General features: G+C 31.5%; 1 protein-coding gene across 1 annotated transcript in view; it reads left to right on the top strand.

The window, feature by feature from the left end:
* Window positions 1-13696, top strand: part of LOC139491976 (leucine-rich repeat-containing protein 15-like) — a 28773-nt gene extending 15077 nt beyond the window's left edge. The window contains exons 6-12 of the mRNA XM_071279964.1: window positions 831-4860; window positions 5208-5279; window positions 6666-6737; window positions 9671-9822; window positions 11045-11110; window positions 11643-11735; window positions 12807-13696. Coding sequence (XP_071136065.1) covers window positions 4775-4860; window positions 5208-5279; window positions 6666-6737; window positions 9671-9822; window positions 11045-11110; window positions 11643-11735; window positions 12807-13402 — 1137 coding nt within the window. The 5' untranslated portion in view covers window positions 831-4774 and the 3' untranslated portion in view covers window positions 13403-13696. The remainder of the gene's footprint in view (window positions 1-830; window positions 4861-5207; window positions 5280-6665; window positions 6738-9670; window positions 9823-11044; window positions 11111-11642; window positions 11736-12806) is intronic.
* Window positions 13697-19174: the final 5478 nt, after the last annotated feature.

Here is a 19174-nt window from a genome sequence, read left to right as displayed (position 1 = left end):
TGATTGAAAAATAAAGGTAACAGTAGTATACCGCTGTTCGAAACTCATAAACCGATAGAGAAAATACAAATCCGGATTACAAACTAAAACGGGGGAAAAGCATCAAATATAAGAGGAGAACAACGACACAACAGAAACACATCATTAAAATGTAACTCACACAGAAACGAACTATAATATAACAATGGCCATTTTCCAGACTTGGTTCAGGACATTTTAAGAACAAAATGTTGTGTTGAACCTGGTTTTGTGGCATGCCAAACCTCCCGCTTTTATGGTAATGTTAAATATAACATTAAAATGACAACCTTACATGACAAGACTACAATACAAATACTAGTAAATGGGAGAACATTTAGTGACAACATATTTGTTCCGTTGTGGTGATGTCTTTTTTGAAAAAAAAAAACCTTGATCCTTTTAATGTCGACGTGTTCCTCAATTAATACGAGGCTGACTTCATATGGGAAGTTACCTGTATCCTTATACGTCACTGTCCGCTACATAGATGATAATATATAATTAAATGATTCAAACTTTGTTGACAATGTTGAACAAATTTATCTTATCGAACTTGATATAAAGAATACAATAAATATAGGCAAAGTAAGTCTGCATCATAGATACAGACATATATCTAGAGATTGAAAACAAAGCTTTACTACAAATGAGAAGATTGCAGCTTCCCAATTGTGAAATTTTCATTTTCCTTGTACATTCACTGGAATGTCATATCAACTGGGAGACACCTTCTACGTATGCAGGCGCTTCTAAATAAGTAGTTTTGTAATTGCTTCATAAAATGAATGCTTTTAACTGTTATTTTTCAGGGACTTAAACGATAATAAAATAACCTTTTTGAATGTCAACCTATTTCACGGTTTGACGGCTCTCAGAGAACTGTAAGTAACTTTATTCTAATATAACTAACTAATATGCTGCCATGAGTTGCTGCTTTGTTGACGAGGTAGTACACTAAATAATAAGAGACCAAACTCAAAGTTAAAATTAATTTAAATAACACACATTTGGGAGGGTTGTAGAGGAAATTGTTAATCCTCGCCTTGGGGGCGAATGGTTTCTCGTGGTAACAATTTTCTCTATCGCCCTATCTATGTGCTGTTTATATAAATCGAGGCAACAGTAGTATACCGGTGTTTTCAAAAGTCATAAATCGATAGAGAGAAAACTTATCTGGTTTACAAACTAAAATTGAGGAAAACACATAAACTATAAGAGGAAACCAAAGAAATAAAAGGAACAAAAGGAATAACAGGAACCTTGAAGTGCAACAAAAACAAAGCTTCAACATACATAGAATCGAAGTATTTGATAACAACTGCCATATTCCTAACTTACAGGACAATTTAAGAAAAACATGGTGGGTTGATAGTTTTATGGCTAGCAAAACCTCCTGCTTAATGACAATGTTAAAAATATCGTCGAAATAACATCACTACGTGACATAAATACAGCACAAACACACAAATGAATATTCATCACAGAGAAACGCAAAACAAATAATATAGAAGTCGTTCCAACATGCAAACCACAGAACAACAACAAACATTCATACGCAACCTAATATTACAAAACAGTGACGTAACTATTTATATTATGTTTACTACGTCAATAATTCATCTTACAGTTACCATCAAGATGATCATATGACATTCAAAACAGCCGTTTGTTTCAAATTATCATCAAATATAATTAATATCAACTGTTATCGCAGAGATATGTCTCGCTTTTTGGTAATTTCTATAATGCAAGTGTTGAAAATAAAATGGCAACACTTTAACATTTAGGTTTTGCAAATATTCAGTCAATGAACCATGACCGAAGGTACATGGCTAAACAATCTCCATAGAAATGAGATGTGGCAATGCTTATATAAATGCACACCAAATACCATTGACCCAAAAGTAGTTCCTTTTAATAAACCTAAACACAAACAAAAATATGTAAACTAAGCAAATCTTCAAAGCCAATAAACCATTATTGAGGGGGTGGGCATGAATATCAATAATGTGGTCATTTTTATAAATTTTCTGTTTACAAAACTTTGAATTTTTCGAAAACTAAGGATTTTCTTATCCCAGGCATAGATTACCTTAGCCGTATTTGGCACAACTTTTTTGGAATTTTGGATCCTCAATGCTCTTCAACTTTGTACTTATTTGGCTTTATAAATATTTTGATATGAGCGTCACTGATGAGTCTTATGTAGACGAAACGCGCGTCTGGCGTACTAAATTATAATCCTGGTACCTTTGATAACTATGACTACTCACAAACTAAACTAGTACTAATACATGAAAAGTAAGCAAAATTTTCAAAGTCAATAGACCATGACAGAGAGAGCAAGACCAAATAACCTCGGTGAAAATGAGATATGACAACGGTTATACAACTGCATACCAATTATTATTGACTTACCGCTAGTGGTTCCCCATAAACTGTCATAATCACAAACTAAGACAGTGAAACCTGATTGAACCAAACCTCTTTGGGACTTTAGACTTTGTGCGGTGTTGGCCGATGTTCGGTATTCCGTCAAGCAAGACAAAACCACACATTACCAACTTGCATACAAAACAAACATTTGAAAAATGAAACCAATGCAGTGCGTAATCGGTAAACCATCAGTTATATAATAGGGAGACAGTCGACTTAGGGGATTAAAAGTATTTTTTGTCTGCATTTCCTTTAAAACTAATACAACTTTATTTTTCTAAACTGGATGTTTCACCAAAAGTTCCTGTCATACTCAGAAAATATAATAAGAAATGTAAAGGGAAAAGTATGTGTTGCTGTGTTCAAACTAGTTAAAATTCAAAATAATATGTTTAAGTCATATAAAACTTCAAATAAAAAAAAAAGGATGCATTTTTTAATTTCTAACTAAATGCCTAGTTTCTGAAGATAATTCTCTAGTTTATCCAATTCGCCGATATGTTTTCTGTATAAAGAAACCTCAGCGTGACATTTCTCGTTAAATTCTGATGATCGCAATGCGCAAGTGCAATAAGGAAAACCAACGTTGCATAGCGAGTCAAGAAACGTCAACACCGTTCTGTCAACGAAATAAATAATATCTTATTGTACACGTTATACAATAATAATCTGAGCGTTACTGGTTAGTTTTGTGGGGACATAACACGCGTCTGGCGACTTAAATTCTAAACCTGGTACCTTTTGTTAGCTATTATTCATGTGTTTTTCTGTGCTATATGTTGTCCCATTTATTTGTATTGTTGTCCTGTTATTTTGTTATTTTCACAGGTCTCTTGTTTCATATGACTTTAAAACTTTTTTTTAAAACTCATTTATATATGCAGGTAAACTTCTTCGATCAAACTTAGTTGTTCTCCTTCAAAATGTTACTGCTCTTTAAAAATTGGAGTTTCGGTTCATCAAAAATTTGATTATTGAATCTTCGTTCCTCAATATTTCTTTGTTAAGTTCATTTGAATACCAGTATATATGTATGTTTGCGTGTGGCCTATAATTTTTCTTGCAGATAAACAATATAAAAAATCAATTAATTATAAAAAGTCACTCTCTGTAAATATCAAAGGATTTAAAAACTATTGAAAATTAGTGGTTTCAGATTTTTAAAAAACTTTCAGAATATGGATCAATTATCAGATTATATGTCTGATTATTTAAAAACCTAAATCTCTTTCAGGTCTAAGGAAAAACAAACCTTTTATCAATTTAATAAATTGTAGAGATACAGTGGGGCAATTCCTCAAGACAATACCACATTCACCACGGATGATACAAGTACCTGTAAAAAACTTACGCTATCTGTTGTTCTCACATTTCTTTAATTTTCTCTAATACATTCATATTTCAAATTGAATAAGACGAGTAAGATGTTACACATAAGAACTGTAAATATCGGATGAATTCTAAAGGTTATCAAGACCAGATGTGTTAGTTTAAACATATTTATTCATAGGGGAATGGAAAACAAGTTACTGAAACTTAAATTAACCCCTTTCCACTTTCGGGTGCGAGTGCTGCCTTGTAGCGGCATTATTCTACTCCTTTTCGAAATCTACAAGGGCGTCTTTTTCGTGCAAGAAATATGTCTCTCTCTTAACATGGGTCAGCCATTTATCGCCCCCTTCCGCCGGACTATCATCGTTCTCAAGACCATACTCGCAAATGGTGTCAGCGGAGAGCCGACAATTCAGTCCCTAAAATTTTCATCCCGAAACGGGGATCGAACAAGGAACTTTTGTGTTAGTAGTCCAATTACTTAACCACTACACTACGACTCGTCTCTCCAGAAGTGTTAGCAAGTGTTGCCTGCTTTGCAAACATCATACAGTTCAACAATCAATGCAAAATAAACATGCAGTTGACAATGCAATAGGAGATAATCAATTTTATCGACGTATAACCCTAACATACTGCATGTGTTCGATTGCAAAATCATTCAAAAACTAAAATATATTCTTTTGTAGTAATATACTCATTAAAAAGTATGAACAAGAATGAAAAAGATCTTAAAGATGGAACTCATAACGTTAAAATCATTTAGGTCATACATTAGTTAATAATGGTTTTTTGTGTTATGAACAACATTTGTTAGCATTTATGTCTTATATCAATCACTACTCAAACAGCTGTAAATCATGTATAGTAACATATTGTTTTCCACGCTAATATAAAAGTGAAAAAAAAAAGAAACAGGGAATGGATCAAAGAGACACATGCTTTGATGAATGTGACAAATATAAAGAACAAATAAATTTCAAACATGTTATGTTTTAGGTCCCTTGATAACAACAAAATTACCAGGCTCAATGCGAATTTATTTCGAGGTTTAGCGGCTTTGAGATTCTTGTAAGTAACTTGATCCTGCAAAAAAAAAAAAAAAAAAAAAATGGGCCACCATGTGTATATTATTTGCTTTCACATTGTATTACACTTCTCTTGAAAGTTTGCGCACACTGGTATCTTTATAGCTGTGTAAAATATGTTAGATGATAATTTATATTTTCAAAATCATTTATCTAAATTGATACATTTGTCGAAGAAAAAGCGAAATGTAATGGCTTTTATAACACATAAACTAGTTTACAAACATCTTTACCCACATCCATGTTAGCCATCTCTTTCTACTTCAAGCTGTTTGTTATCCTGAAAATTAAAATATGTTTCAAAATTACATTCAAAATGTTATTTTTCAGGTTCCTTTACAGCAATAAAATTTCCATATTTGATAAAAATCAATTTCGAGGATTGACGGTTCTTGAATCCTTGTGAGTACATAGATATTACTAATAAAATAAATGACTGCCACCATCTTTAATTGGTTTGCTTTTTATTTTATTATCAAGATTCTGGATATTATTGATATCATATTAAATCTGATTCTTCATAATAAATAAGTCCATCGTCGACCGTCCATCGTTGTCGTTGTCAGTTAACTTTACAAAGTTATTCTCTTCTGCAATAAACAGGCTGACATTTAACAAACATGTTAACACATCCAGCAGTGGCATCTATTCAGTGGTGTAAATGAACTCATCTTAGATACAAGAATCGGAATTTGAAATATTGTTATGTTGAAGTGACGTTTTAAATATCAAAGTCAGAAGATCCAAATATAAATATGCCAACACTGAGAAAAAGTTGTTGGAAAATATCGCGATGAACTTATTTTTGCGGATACTTTATTTCTAGACAACTTCGCGGCTATTTAATTTCGCGATTTTCCAATCACTTGAAGGACCGATCCAGGTTTAACATATTCGCAACGACTTATATTTGCGTTATTTTTTTACTCGCTAAAGTCGCGAAAATAATTTGGTGTACAGAATAATTGTGTTTGTATTCAAATGCATAATCGATACAGCGGTTAACCCGTCTGAAGACCAAATGCTACAATTTATAGCAGATATTGAACATATATCATTTAAGCAAACATGTGTATGTTTTGTATGATGAGCACCAGTTAGTATAGTTGCATGAGTTTCAAAGGGTTTGAAAACAGATCTACACGTAAATATGTTAGATCTGGTGTGCTGACTTTTCTGCTATGTCTCATGACTTTTAGCGCATGGTGTAAAACAAGAGAAAATTCTAATAAATGAAGATGTTTATTCTTGGAAATCAGTAATCAAAGTGCCTACAAATATTGCAAAAAACAAAATAACAATCTCACTTGATTATAAATTTAGAATTTCACAAATGAACTAAATAAAGAGACATAACTCTATAAAAATTTTAACTTATTAAATAAAACTTGCCCAAATTGTATTTTATCAAGTGAAACAGCTTTACAAAACTTCACGTTCAGGTTAATGCATAATACAATATGTTAAATAAACCGAATAGTTATAGTAAAAGAGGGACGAAAGATACCAGAGGGAAGTCAATCTCATAAATCGAAAATAAACTGACAACGTCTAGCTAAAAATGAAAGAAGACAAACAGACAAACAATAGAATACATGACACAACATATAAAACTAAAGAATAAGCAATACGAACCCCATTAAATTATGAATTGCCAAAGACACAATTGTAATATAACAGATCTATTAAACTTATTTTTGTCTCCTTTTTCAAAGGCTGATATGTTTGCATAAAAGTGAACATGCCAGCACTTATGTAACAAAACGTTTCACAAATTTTATTTTGCAGGTACCTGCACAACAATACAATTGCCAATCTAGACGTAAAACTCTTTCAAAATTTGACTGCTCTCAGACAATTGTAAGTAAATTGATTCCATTAACCACTTTGACTAAAACTCTAAACTAATAAATAAATTTTAGATCCCAATAAAGATATTATGTCTATTGTAGTAGGCTATATAAAGCAGTCAACGGAATTGCGAAAATAAGGTGCACATTAGTCTAATATTTATAAACGTATATACAGTGTATTAGTATTATTAACATCAATTATTTCAAACTCCGAAACAGTGGTGACATCTGGCTACGCTTCTTTACACCACTGCCATCAGCCCTTTTCAAAATCACAAGATTCTTGTGGTTGCGCTTGATTATCAACGAAATGATTCAAGATATTCATAGAATTGTCATTTTTATTAAACAATTCTTTGTAGAGAAAGGGAAGTATGACCCGAACGATAACGCTGTATGGAGTTTGCAATTATTTAGAACATTTTCATGTATTGTATGTTACATGTGTACATGTCTATAATGTTTGTATTTTGCGTTTTATACCGTAAGGGTTTTACTTTTTGCTATAAAATTTAATATCATTACATAAAAAATATTGTTTCTGGTGTGTTTCTGGTTGTAGCGTTTCTCACAAAAAATAAATTTATTTGAAAACAATAAGATTAAAAATTCTACAAATTCTATAAATTCTATAAATATGTACCACTTAACTTGTAAAGTGTACCATTTTCTAGAAATACAAGAAGAAGCGATAAGGTAGCTTAGTATACTATTCAACAACAAAAAACAATACACATCTTTTAACTAAAACTTATCATAAAATATAATAAATAGGAAAAACTGTAAAATTATCCAATGAAAAATATTCATTTACAAAGCAAATGCTTATGATTTAAAGAATTTGACTAAATTGGAAATTTAAAAAATACCGAGTTATTGAAGACAGGGGTCAAATTTAATTTTCGGAAAATGATGACAAAAGTCAGCACTTAATCTTGAAGTTGAAAATTAAGTATTCAAATATCTACAAAGGCATTCACAATTTACAACAGACCATGGTTTAAGTTTAAAAGTTTGAAGTTCTAAAATCGATAAGTGAAAATGCGATTTTTTAATGACAAAAATTTCAACAACAAAAAAATCTCGCTTTTACCTTCAATCATTGGTTTTGATGAGAAAATAACACTCTGTAAAAATTAGACCAATAATTCAATCAATTACCTCGGTATAGTGCATCCAATTTCATTGTATATAGAAAATACACTGCATTGTATCGTTTCTTTGTTGATTGTATATTATATGGAATGTGCTCAATGGTGATGCACACTATTTATTGACAACAAAATAGATTACTTAAATTTTTCATTATTTTACTTTTTACTAGAGTAGGGTTAGCAGATTTTTAAAAATTAAAATGAAAATAAAACAATCCTTGCAAATAAGTGTATATCATTATCAATCTTGCAGATATATTTGAACAACTTTGATTAGAACAGTATTATATTTTGGACTACATCAATTTGACATTCTTGAAGTCCCGTAACTAACATGACAAGTAAATGGAGCTATCATATGCTAAGATCATCTGAAATCTGACTGTCTATTTTTTGTCCTGTTTAGGGCCATTTACAAGATTCACTATACATGTATTATAAAATATGTATAAACAAATATCGCTATATCACGATACAATTCTGATTCTTATCAAGCGCAAATTTCATAGGGTTCCATTGTTAAAATACACCAATTTGTGGATGTGTCTTTAGTTTATCCTGAATGTGAAAATACTGCTTCCCTAAAAATCCTTTGGTTACAATAATACTAAGAAAAATGTGATAGCAGCGTCAAATATTTAAAGGGTTTATACAGATAACTGAACTGAATGTGATATTTCATAACCTTTTGAAGATAATTGTCTATATGCATACAATCCAACTTGACTCCATCGCCACCTGGATCTGATTAAATGAGGATATAATCTTTTTTTAATATCTGCCAACATTGTTATATATCTAGCTGTTATAAAATATTGTCCATGAGATTTTTTTTTTCGCAATCAAATTTAGCATTTATAGCTGGTATCTTGATAACTATTAGCATGTCAAAATGTACGATTGGTTTGTTTATTTGTGTATTTCTCTGTCTTGAATGTTCTTGCATTTATTTGGACTGTAGTCCTGTCATATAATGTTGCCATTTTAATATTACATTTAAAATTGCCATTAAAGCGCGAGGTTTGCCTAGCCATATTTATTTTCTTAAAATGTCCTGTACCAAATCAGAAAAATGGCAGTTGTTATCTTATAGTTTGTTTCTGGGTCTTTTGTTTTTGTTGAACTTCAGTGTTTCTGTTGTTTTGTTGATTTCCTCTTATAGTTCATGTGTTTCCCTCGGTTTTAGTTTGTAACCTGGAATGTTTTCTCCCCATCAATTTATGCCTTCGAACAGCAGTATACTACTGTTGCCTTTATTTATTACACGGTCAAACAGCAGGTGAACAACAATGATTTTTCCCAGATTTTAGAGCAGACAACGGTGCACAAGAGACCATAATGACACAGACATTAACAACTATAGCTCACCGTACGGCCTTAAACAATGAGCAAAGCCCATACCGCATAGTCAGCCATAAAAAGCCCCGAAATGACAATGTAAAACAATTCAAACGAGAAAACTAAATGCATATTTAGTAACTGTTGTCGTCAAATTTTTTCACAATTTAAAAAAAATGTGTTATCTTTGTTACTGCTGCTAGCTGTTTTCCTGTTACAAAGAGGTATCTGTTTTACAAGAAAATCAACGTTTGTGCCTCCCTTTTTATTTTGAGGATACAAATAAAGTGTTTACATATTTTAAGCGGTTCAATGGCCTTAACTGGACGTTCCATTTATGAGTCTATCCTTAAACACCCGTCTATAGATGGACTGGTCTGAAATAAGCGAACCAGTAAATCATCACCCAGTCAAATACTATTTTCATTTTTGTTTTATGTATTAACAGGAGCCTACACGATAATCCTTTTGACTGCTCAACTTGCCATGGTTCAGAATTGAAGGATTTTCTTCTAAAAAATAATAATTTCGGAAATTCAGATGCGAGATGTGATGCTAAAGTCGAACTGTTAATTTACCATACATTCATTAACTGCAAAGGTAATATAATACAACTTATGTTTGACAAAAAACAACGGTGACAGATGTAATACCACAAAATCATAGTTCGTCACACCAAGTTGCTTGCATACGAAAATAGGTTAAAAAAAAACCATTCCCTTTGAATTTGACAGTTGTAGTTAACTTATCTTACATTTCATTGCAGTACAAATTTCAGGGTCATAAACATAAATCTTGGGTAGTTTGGAAATTTGAGGTTGCATGGTTACTGAAGGTTATATACATGTTTGGGATCAGACAGAGACCAAAGACTGTGGCGCAAGTTACTATAACGAACAATGACATCAAACATGATAATTAGAGAAAAAAATCAGATTGAAATGGTCCATGCATTTGAAAAATCGAAACAATTCAACGTTATCTTTAACACATGACGATTACCAAGCCGCAATTGCAAGATGTATTTCAGGACAGTTGTTATTCATTCGTTTGATGAGTTTGAGCTTTTGATTTTGCCATTTGCTTAGGCACTTTCCGCTTAGAATTTGGTAATTTTATGTATTTTACTTTTTCTACACAGCCTGGTAAATCTTTCAATTGATCAACTTCTTTACTTGTCTTGTAGTCACATCACATAGGCTTTAAATTTGTGCATTACGTTTTCATCCAAATTTAACTATTAATCAAATATGAAACTACATGATTTTTTGGGAAATTATTATATTCCTTGCCAGTGTTTCGCATGTATACACAAAAGTTTTACCTGTGTTAAATTTGACAAGTAGAAATGGGTCTTTTGTGGATATTTATTCTCCTGTTATTAGTTAATATACTTTACAAAGAGAGATTATTTGAGATCTTTGACTTTGTTCGCGAACTGTCTATCTTTCTCTTTAATCATATATTTGTAAATAATTTATTTCATGTATTATTTGTTTTTATTCTAGCATTTTTTAGTAAATTTTTTTTTGGTTTTATAAATTAAAGAAGATGAGGGTTTCGTAAGTCAAATATTTCGTTCCTAAGATGTTTTAACACTAACTTTTATCCAATCCAAGGTAAAGTATTAAAAACAGATTCAACAAACTACCGTATACGGAACTGGCCTATAACTGGGCATTAACCATATTTAATTGGAAGTAGTATACATAAAATCATATCGTACTGTTTAAGTTAGTACATTTCTACTAAACTCAGTGTTGTCTATTTGATATATAGTCTTTTAAAGTATTTTGAAATTTTGTAATTGCATATTTATCAGAGATGACAACAATACCAAATGTTGATGATGTTGAACAACAACCAACTCTGATTGGAAGAAGTGCAGGTAAATTACAATCATTGAAGGTTCAAATTGTTCGCGGAACAAGAAATGTAGAAGTACACAAAACAGTAGTAATGCTCACATGTAATAACAAAAATAATGTCGGACAAACATATGAAATCGTTATGCAATGAATTTAACAAATAAAAGAATTAAATTTGATTTAAGAATATTCCTTTCTCATTACTATTTATCTATTTGTATAGTTATATATAAAAAAGAAGATATGGTATGATTGCCAATGAGACAACTCTCCACAAAAGACCAAAAATGACACAGAAATCAACACTATAGGTCACCGTACGGCCTTCAACAACAATGAGCAAAGCCCATACCGCATAGTCAGCTGTAAAAGGCCCCGAAATGACAATGTAAAACATTATCTATTGTTGATAGACAATTCATAATATGATGTTGTTTGTTTGTTGAACAGTTATTACCTCTATTTACAAACGGTATGTTTGTCATCATTTATCAAATGCATGATGAATTGGATGCTTGTTTAAATCTTTTGTTTATCACAATTAATTTTCAGAATCAGAAACAATAGCAGAAGAAGTAATTTCATCTTCTACTACTACAGTGAAAAAAGCAAAAACAACAGAAAGTACAACAGAAAGTACAACAGGTATTTAATGTTACTTAACTTAAAAAAAGAAAACACAAAATAACAAATTACTTTCAAATATTCAGACTAATTTTGGAGAAAGAAAAAAAATGTGTTGGGATTGGCTGATTTGAACAGCTAAGGGAGATCGATTTGTGCTTACTATTGTAAAGAAAATATACACGATGCTATGTTGCATTTCTGTAAATATAGACAATTCAATTACCGATAGGAACTCCCTTTGCGGCTGAAACTGTGACACTTCTACTCTGAAGTTTTGTGAAAATTTGTCTCCTAGAATAGAAAGTTGATATGCGCTACTATTTTATTCAAAGGTCTAAATATAGGGCTGTGCGGCATATTTTCAACATTTATATGCCCCGAACTTGTAATAGATTGAAGAAAGATACCAGAGGGACAGTCAAACTCATAAATCGACAATAAACTGACAACGCCATGGCTAAAAATGAAAAGGACAAACAGACAAGCAATAGTACACATAATACAACATAGAAAACTAAATAATAAACAACGCGAATAGAGTAAACTTGTAATAAAATTTTGTATTACCCCAACCCTTTACTTTTTGCCTTAAACGCTTGATTGGGGATATTTTATCATAAATTAACTGTTATATAAGATTGTTTACATTGTGTAATTAAAAAATTATCTTAGGGGTCATATTAGAATTGTTCATGCACATTGGATTTCGTATTCTCATTTCAAGTGATACGTTTGTGATTCGAATACACAATTGTATCTGCTAGCGTTATAATAATTCAATCAATCAACGATTGTAAAAACCAACAACATTGCTATTCCAATTTGAGGAACATGTTTGTATTACCCGGCAATCAAATAGTAAGAACAAAGAAAATATTCATAAATATATTCCAGAATATCACATGTATCTACCAAATTTTTAAATAGTAAATATTAAGCATATTTTAATGTTTTGGTTAAAGATTTGATTTGATATTGAACAGGTTTAGTTCATGTGTGTGATGTTTTAATGCCTTTGACGCCGTGATAAACAAATTTAACGGACCAAAGTGAAAGGTGTCTAACAGCATTAATTGTGTTTGTTTGTAGGCATAATTAATACAGATGTTACAAATTATTCATTGCTGGGAGTTGGAATTTTCCTTATTATCAGTTTGAGTATTGTTTGCTATTGTGCATACGAAAAATATCAAAAGGCATACATTAATCGAAATTTAAAAAAACACCAAAGTACAAATCCAAATGACATTGAAGCTAATACTTACGATGACGGTGAAATACATCGAAACAATTCAAAAGAAAGAGCAAGTGTTCATGAATATGAAGAAATAGAAGATCAACAGACGTCCGGCTCCCTCATGTTACAAAGCGATCGGTATTTAAATCCGTATCAGACATTACTGCCAGCACCGCAACAGCCGTACCTACAGGAAGATGCTGATGGTTATAGTAATCCGTTTGAAGAGAACAGGACTTATTCAAATCTTTATCAATCTCTTCAACCCAGACAGAAAGAATCAAACATATATGCAAGATGTCATAGTGTACAACCCAGACGGAAGGAATCAAATATATATGCCAGATGTCATAGTGTAATATGTCTACAATTCGTGGATGCACCCATTCGAAACAAAAACGTTCAAAGTGCAAATGTTAATATCAAGCTTTATAGGAATACCTTGTAGGAATAATTTCGACAGTCACAGGTCAATTGCATTGAAATAAAATGTCATTTAAAAGCGGAACAGACATTGACGTCAAAACTGAATGAGTCAATACGTTCAAATATAAATGAAAAAATGGCCAGCAGTATGTTGTGAAGTAAATTGCAAAAAGACCTTTATAAAACAAAAACAATGTCCGTTATTGTTTTTGTGCATTCTTCTACTTAATTGTTATGTAAATGATAGCATTCATCGATTTGTAAACTTTCAAATCAATTAAATACCATTGTAAATAAAAGATATAGTGTTTACTAATTTATCCTAGTCAACTATTTGTTTTCCTCATCAGTTTATCGTTGTTTCGTTTCATAGCTAATGAATTCATAAGACTCAAAGTGTGTTCTATGTGTGTAAATGAACTTCACGAGTTTCCTTTCCTATAGGTTGAAAGAAGCAAATGGGCAGTCAAAGACACAAGTCGCTAATTCATATCACTCGCGAAAAAAAAAAAAAAAAAAACTCAATACAACAAAAAAGAACAGGAGTCGATTACATTACAAAACAAAAACGTAAAATTGAGCAATTACAACAGAAAATACAACAGGCAAGGTCAAAACTCATTTAATTAATGATAGTAAAATTTAGAAATTGATAAATGAAAATGGAAACACATTATACAAAATAATTATAAAAAAACGTTTATCAAAATATCAGCTTAATTCTGGATGAAAACAAAAAATTTATTTTTCTTAATTGGAATTGGGGGAAAATGTATTACTAATGACTAGAGTCAAACACATTTACTGAATCCTGTCAAGAATATAAAAAATAACGAATTGCATATAAGAGGAGAATGGAAATTCAACCTCACAAGTCGTAAAAAAACTGACAACGCCATGGCTAAAAATTAAAAAGAAAAAGAGACAGCAGTACACAAAATATGGTGAAACATCGTAGACTGAGCAACAAGAACCTCACTAAAAACTGAGGTTGATATCAAGTGATTTGTCAGCTTCAAAGGAAGGGGACGAGATATTAGTTACAACAATTGGAACATATTCGTCGTCATCTGTAAAACACAAATTCCATAACAGTCAATCAACTACTTGGAACTGTTGGAAGAATAGCTTCCTTGTGAGCAGCGATACTCAATCTAGGTAATCACGATAGGTAATATTCGCCATTGAATATCATATGAACTGGAAGATATATACCCCGTATGAATGCTACATAAAAATAGAAAGTTCACAATTGGTAAGCTGTAATCATCTCTTTTGTCGTACAGTTTTGATTTGAACCGACTTTCATTGTAATTTTGTAAGTACTGCTATGAGGCAGACTGAACTGTATCTGTTGTAACCTCAGGTGTAATTGGAAAGATAAGTTCAACATAGTAACCAATTTTTTAAATTATTTAATTAGAGAAAATCATCAATTAAGCGGAAAGTGAAATAAATGGATACTGTTAACTGCTGTTAGTAAATCTAGAATGATAGGTTTTATATCGATGTAAAAATCCCATGATCTATTAGGAAGACAAATTAAAGTAAAAAAACAAAACAAACACCAACACCAACGGAGGAAAAGCAATGTACTAGATCGGAGGCATCGACAGAGTAAGCGTATTTTGCAATACATGCATCACACCTAAATGACGTTATCTAGAACAGGATTCCTATCTTAATCAACAGCAGCGGCAGTTTTTAGGATTTTCCCTGCAAGTCATATTTTATAAACATAGGATTAATTAGAAAAGTATATATGTTTAATGTGTATTATTTCACCGTGTTTAGAAGTTTATAAAACAAACGTTGTACAAAAGCATTTGCATGTGAAAGTGAGACGGAAGATAACAAAGGAATATTCAAAATCATAGATCGACAATAAACAGACAACGAAATAGCAATAACAAAAAAACAGCAATCAAAATACAAACAATCACCAACACACAGTAAAGATTACTAAGTGCTTATTTTCTTTGTGATTGTCTTTATATCCGAGTTTACCTGACGCGGTGTCATCTTTAATTGAAATACATCTATGGTTTAGTATTGTTCTTGGAAAAATTATTCATATTCAATAGTTATCAAAGGTACCAGGTATATAATTTAGTACGCTAGACGCGCGTTTTGTCTATATAAGACTCATCAGTGACGCTCATATCAAAATAGTTATAAAGGCAAACAAGTACAAAGTTGAAGAACATTGAGGTTCCAAAATTTCAAAAAGTTGTGCCAAATACGGCTTAGGTTAAAGAAGGGACGAAAGATACCTATGCCTGGGATAAGAAAATCCTTAGTTTTTCGAAAAATTCAACACTTTCGATGATTTATGTGAGTGTAATCATTAAAACAAATAATTTGACCGTACTTTGACCTATTATGGTTTACTTTTACAAATTGTGACTTGGATGAGAAAGTTTGAATTATTTCCTGCGATTTTGATATTTTTTGATATTCAACATATTAGGACTGGTTATTAGGATAAGAACAGTAAATTATAACTGGTGTTGCTAAGATAATAAATATGTATTACTAAAATATCTAAAAATATGTTGAAACGATAAAAGATTAATGTAAGTGCTGTTTGATGTGAGGCACAACCTTGTACAAATTTAAAATATATTTTTCAGGGAAACTCTACACAATGTTCATTCACCATCTCATAACAATTGAAGGAAATACTTATCCTGACACAGTTGTTTTTATTCAAACTAAGAAAAGTAGATCGATCACAGAAAAACAATCGAAATCAAGAGATAAAACCTATATACGGACATGTTATAAATAGAACGAAGTAATGATTCATACAGGTCACGTATTAGTACAGATGTTTAAACTTAAACTCAGAGGTCAAGAAGAACTTGTATTTTTTATTTTCTCTTTTGTATACATTTGATGTCTGAATTTTGGGTTGCGAAATGCTAGTACTTTTTTTCTATTCTATCTTGTGCAAAGTTATTTACTTGCAGGTCTTACTAGCTATATGCCATGTTATTCATTTTCTTGTTCATCATGTCCCCTCTGAATCCAACGGTCTTCGCTTTAGTTAAACATATGCATGTTTACTAGGGAAGATTTACTAATCGATTACTCGTTGGATTTACCTAGCGATACTTGAGTACTCGCTCGATAAATTATATATAATTATACCCTTTTATGTACATGTATTGTGGGTCGTTGTCTTATGATCGTAAAACCCTCAACATTATTACCTAGGACTAGATAACAGTCCAAGGAATTTTATACCATAATTAATAGCTCAATTATTACATGTACTAACTATGTAAACTGGTTATAATCTTATCAAGTAATTAAATAATATCTAAAGAAAAATTATTACTCAAATAACAGTAATTTGGAACAGTAGAAAATCTCATTTAATGATCAACAAAGGGGTAATGATTGGAACTTACTGATACCATCAACTATTTTCTGAGGGTCGACACAGGGTGCAGCGAACTTGTTCTTTTTTAACAGTATTATCTAGTTTTTTTCTGGGACGTAGCTATTTCTCAAATTTGTAAGGTAACTAACAGTCCTGCTGATGAAACGCTCTGGTACAGAGGAGGGAGAGTCCATAAAATTATTTAGCTTTAAACGTAAGCCTTGGGGAAATGCTCTTGTTCAAATATTCTACATGTACATCTGCTAGCAGGTTTTTCAAAATGACAGCTAAACGCTAACATTGGAATCGAGTACTCGTTGACATCCCTAATGTTTACTAGTTTGCTAATCGTGTTTATATTTGCGAGCGTATGTTTTCACTTTTTGCCAGATATATTTCCAGCAGTTTATTAAGCCAAATATTCATTTCCATCCTTTTTTAAGTAAAGTTGTACTTTCCTCAGTATAGTAATTTCCAGAATCCAATCACCTCTCACATCCCTAAATTTCAAATTTCAAATGCCCCCCCCCCCCCCCCGCCCCCCGTCCGTTTCTTCACAGTACATAATTGTCATTTATTTCTTATGAATTTAATAATTATCCATTGAGAAAAGTTAGAAAAATTGATTGATAAAAAATTTCCACTTCACTCCGAGTTAAAAACCCAAAATAAAATGCAATTCACTGCCATTCAAATGTTGGATTTAATACCACTTTGCCGATCGAAGTTTATTTCGGGATAGTCTTGTAAAAATTGATGCTTGTTTTAAAAATGGCACGCAGTATTCTCTCTTTGTACGTTTATCGAATGCACTGTGGTACTCTTTTGGAATGATTAATATGTCCAGAGCTATTTATGTCCGATTGAAAATTCATGACAGCATTTTTTATTACTATTAGGCATATATTACAATGCTTCGACCTTACTGACATGGTGGGCCGATATTTTAAATATCTTCCGATTTCTACAAGATTTTGAATGTGTTTCTTTCTACAAATAAAAACAAATATTTATATGATTTTTTTCCCTTGTTTTATTTTTACATTTTGGAAAATTAGCGGTTATTGACATGAACCATTTTTGATATTTAAATCAAGTTAAGTATATTACTTCCTATTACCAAGAAATGTCATTACACGGTATGGATTTAGCTCATTACGACAGACCATAGAGTGATTCGTAGCTGCTTTAATTAATTCAGATTATTTGGAATTCTTTTGGATATAGGTTATATTTGAAATAGCATACCATATATCTTTATTTATATTGTGAAGGTACGTATTTTGTTTTATGTTTCTCTATATTAAACAAATTCAAAGCATGCACTTGCTTCCATGCACTTGCATTCAAACACCCATTCACACGTATATAGAGTATACTAACGTTAGTTTTTTTTTTTTTATTATTTTCGTTTAACATTTTCCACCACACAGCTTTGAACATCCTGAATATTTTACTAATACTAAAACTAAAGACTAAACAACACGAACCCCAGGGATCTCAGGTGCTCCGTAAGGGTAGGCAGATCCTGCCTCTCATGTGACACCCGTTATAATAATAAGAATAAAAAACTCCGAATATAAGATAACCTTGCAATTGTAAAATTTGAAAAAAGAACGTAGAAATTTGTGTTTTGTTTTTCGTACTATTCTCTTGATATACCCAGCAGTTATTAGCTATTTTATCATTTCAAAGTTTCTTGCTATTTGGAGAATTTGGTGTTGATGGCAGATCTCGGTTATCTTTGATTATTTGATAATGACCTATCTATTGTTGAATACTATATGTGTGTTTTTATGTAATTCGTGTCCTGTAAAATGTTGAAGACTATATTTGTTTTTTATGTTTATTTGTGTCCTGTCTAAATGAACTCTAATACGCATGCAGAAATATTACACGCATGCCGAAATATTTAAAGTTTAAAAACATCTGATGTCAAGTGTTGTTTTATGTGATACTGTTCTTGGAATGCATTCAGCTAAGAAATATGAACAACTATTTTTGTTGTAACAATACTAGAATATAAACCAGAAATTCAAGTTAAAAATGTTAGGCTCGAAACATTATGAGAAATTTTATATTTGAATAATGTATAAATGCCAAGTATAGGTAGACTTCCAATCTCTTTTTCCCCCGTATAGGAATCATTGCATCAGTCATTTCAAAGGTATGTAAAAAGTAGTTAATGAAGAAATGTCAGAGATCTAAATATCTTTCTCGTTTTGTACCAGCTGTTTTTGAAGTGGAAACTCAAATTTTCCACTTATCATTTCGGTTTAACAATGTTTCAGAACTCAACTTTTCTATAAATTGTTTAATGTGTTATCGTCAAGCATATGCATGAAATGTTGATGCGAATTCCATATAGCTTTCCATCACACTTAACAAAAACAATGGCATATAACA

Source organism: Mytilus edulis, chromosome 10, assembly GCF_963676685.1.
Source record: "Mytilus edulis chromosome 10, xbMytEdul2.2, whole genome shotgun sequence".
Lineage (NCBI taxonomy): Eukaryota > Metazoa > Mollusca > Bivalvia > Mytilida > Mytilidae > Mytilus > Mytilus edulis.
This window is presented reverse-complemented; position numbering and strand designations above follow the sequence as displayed.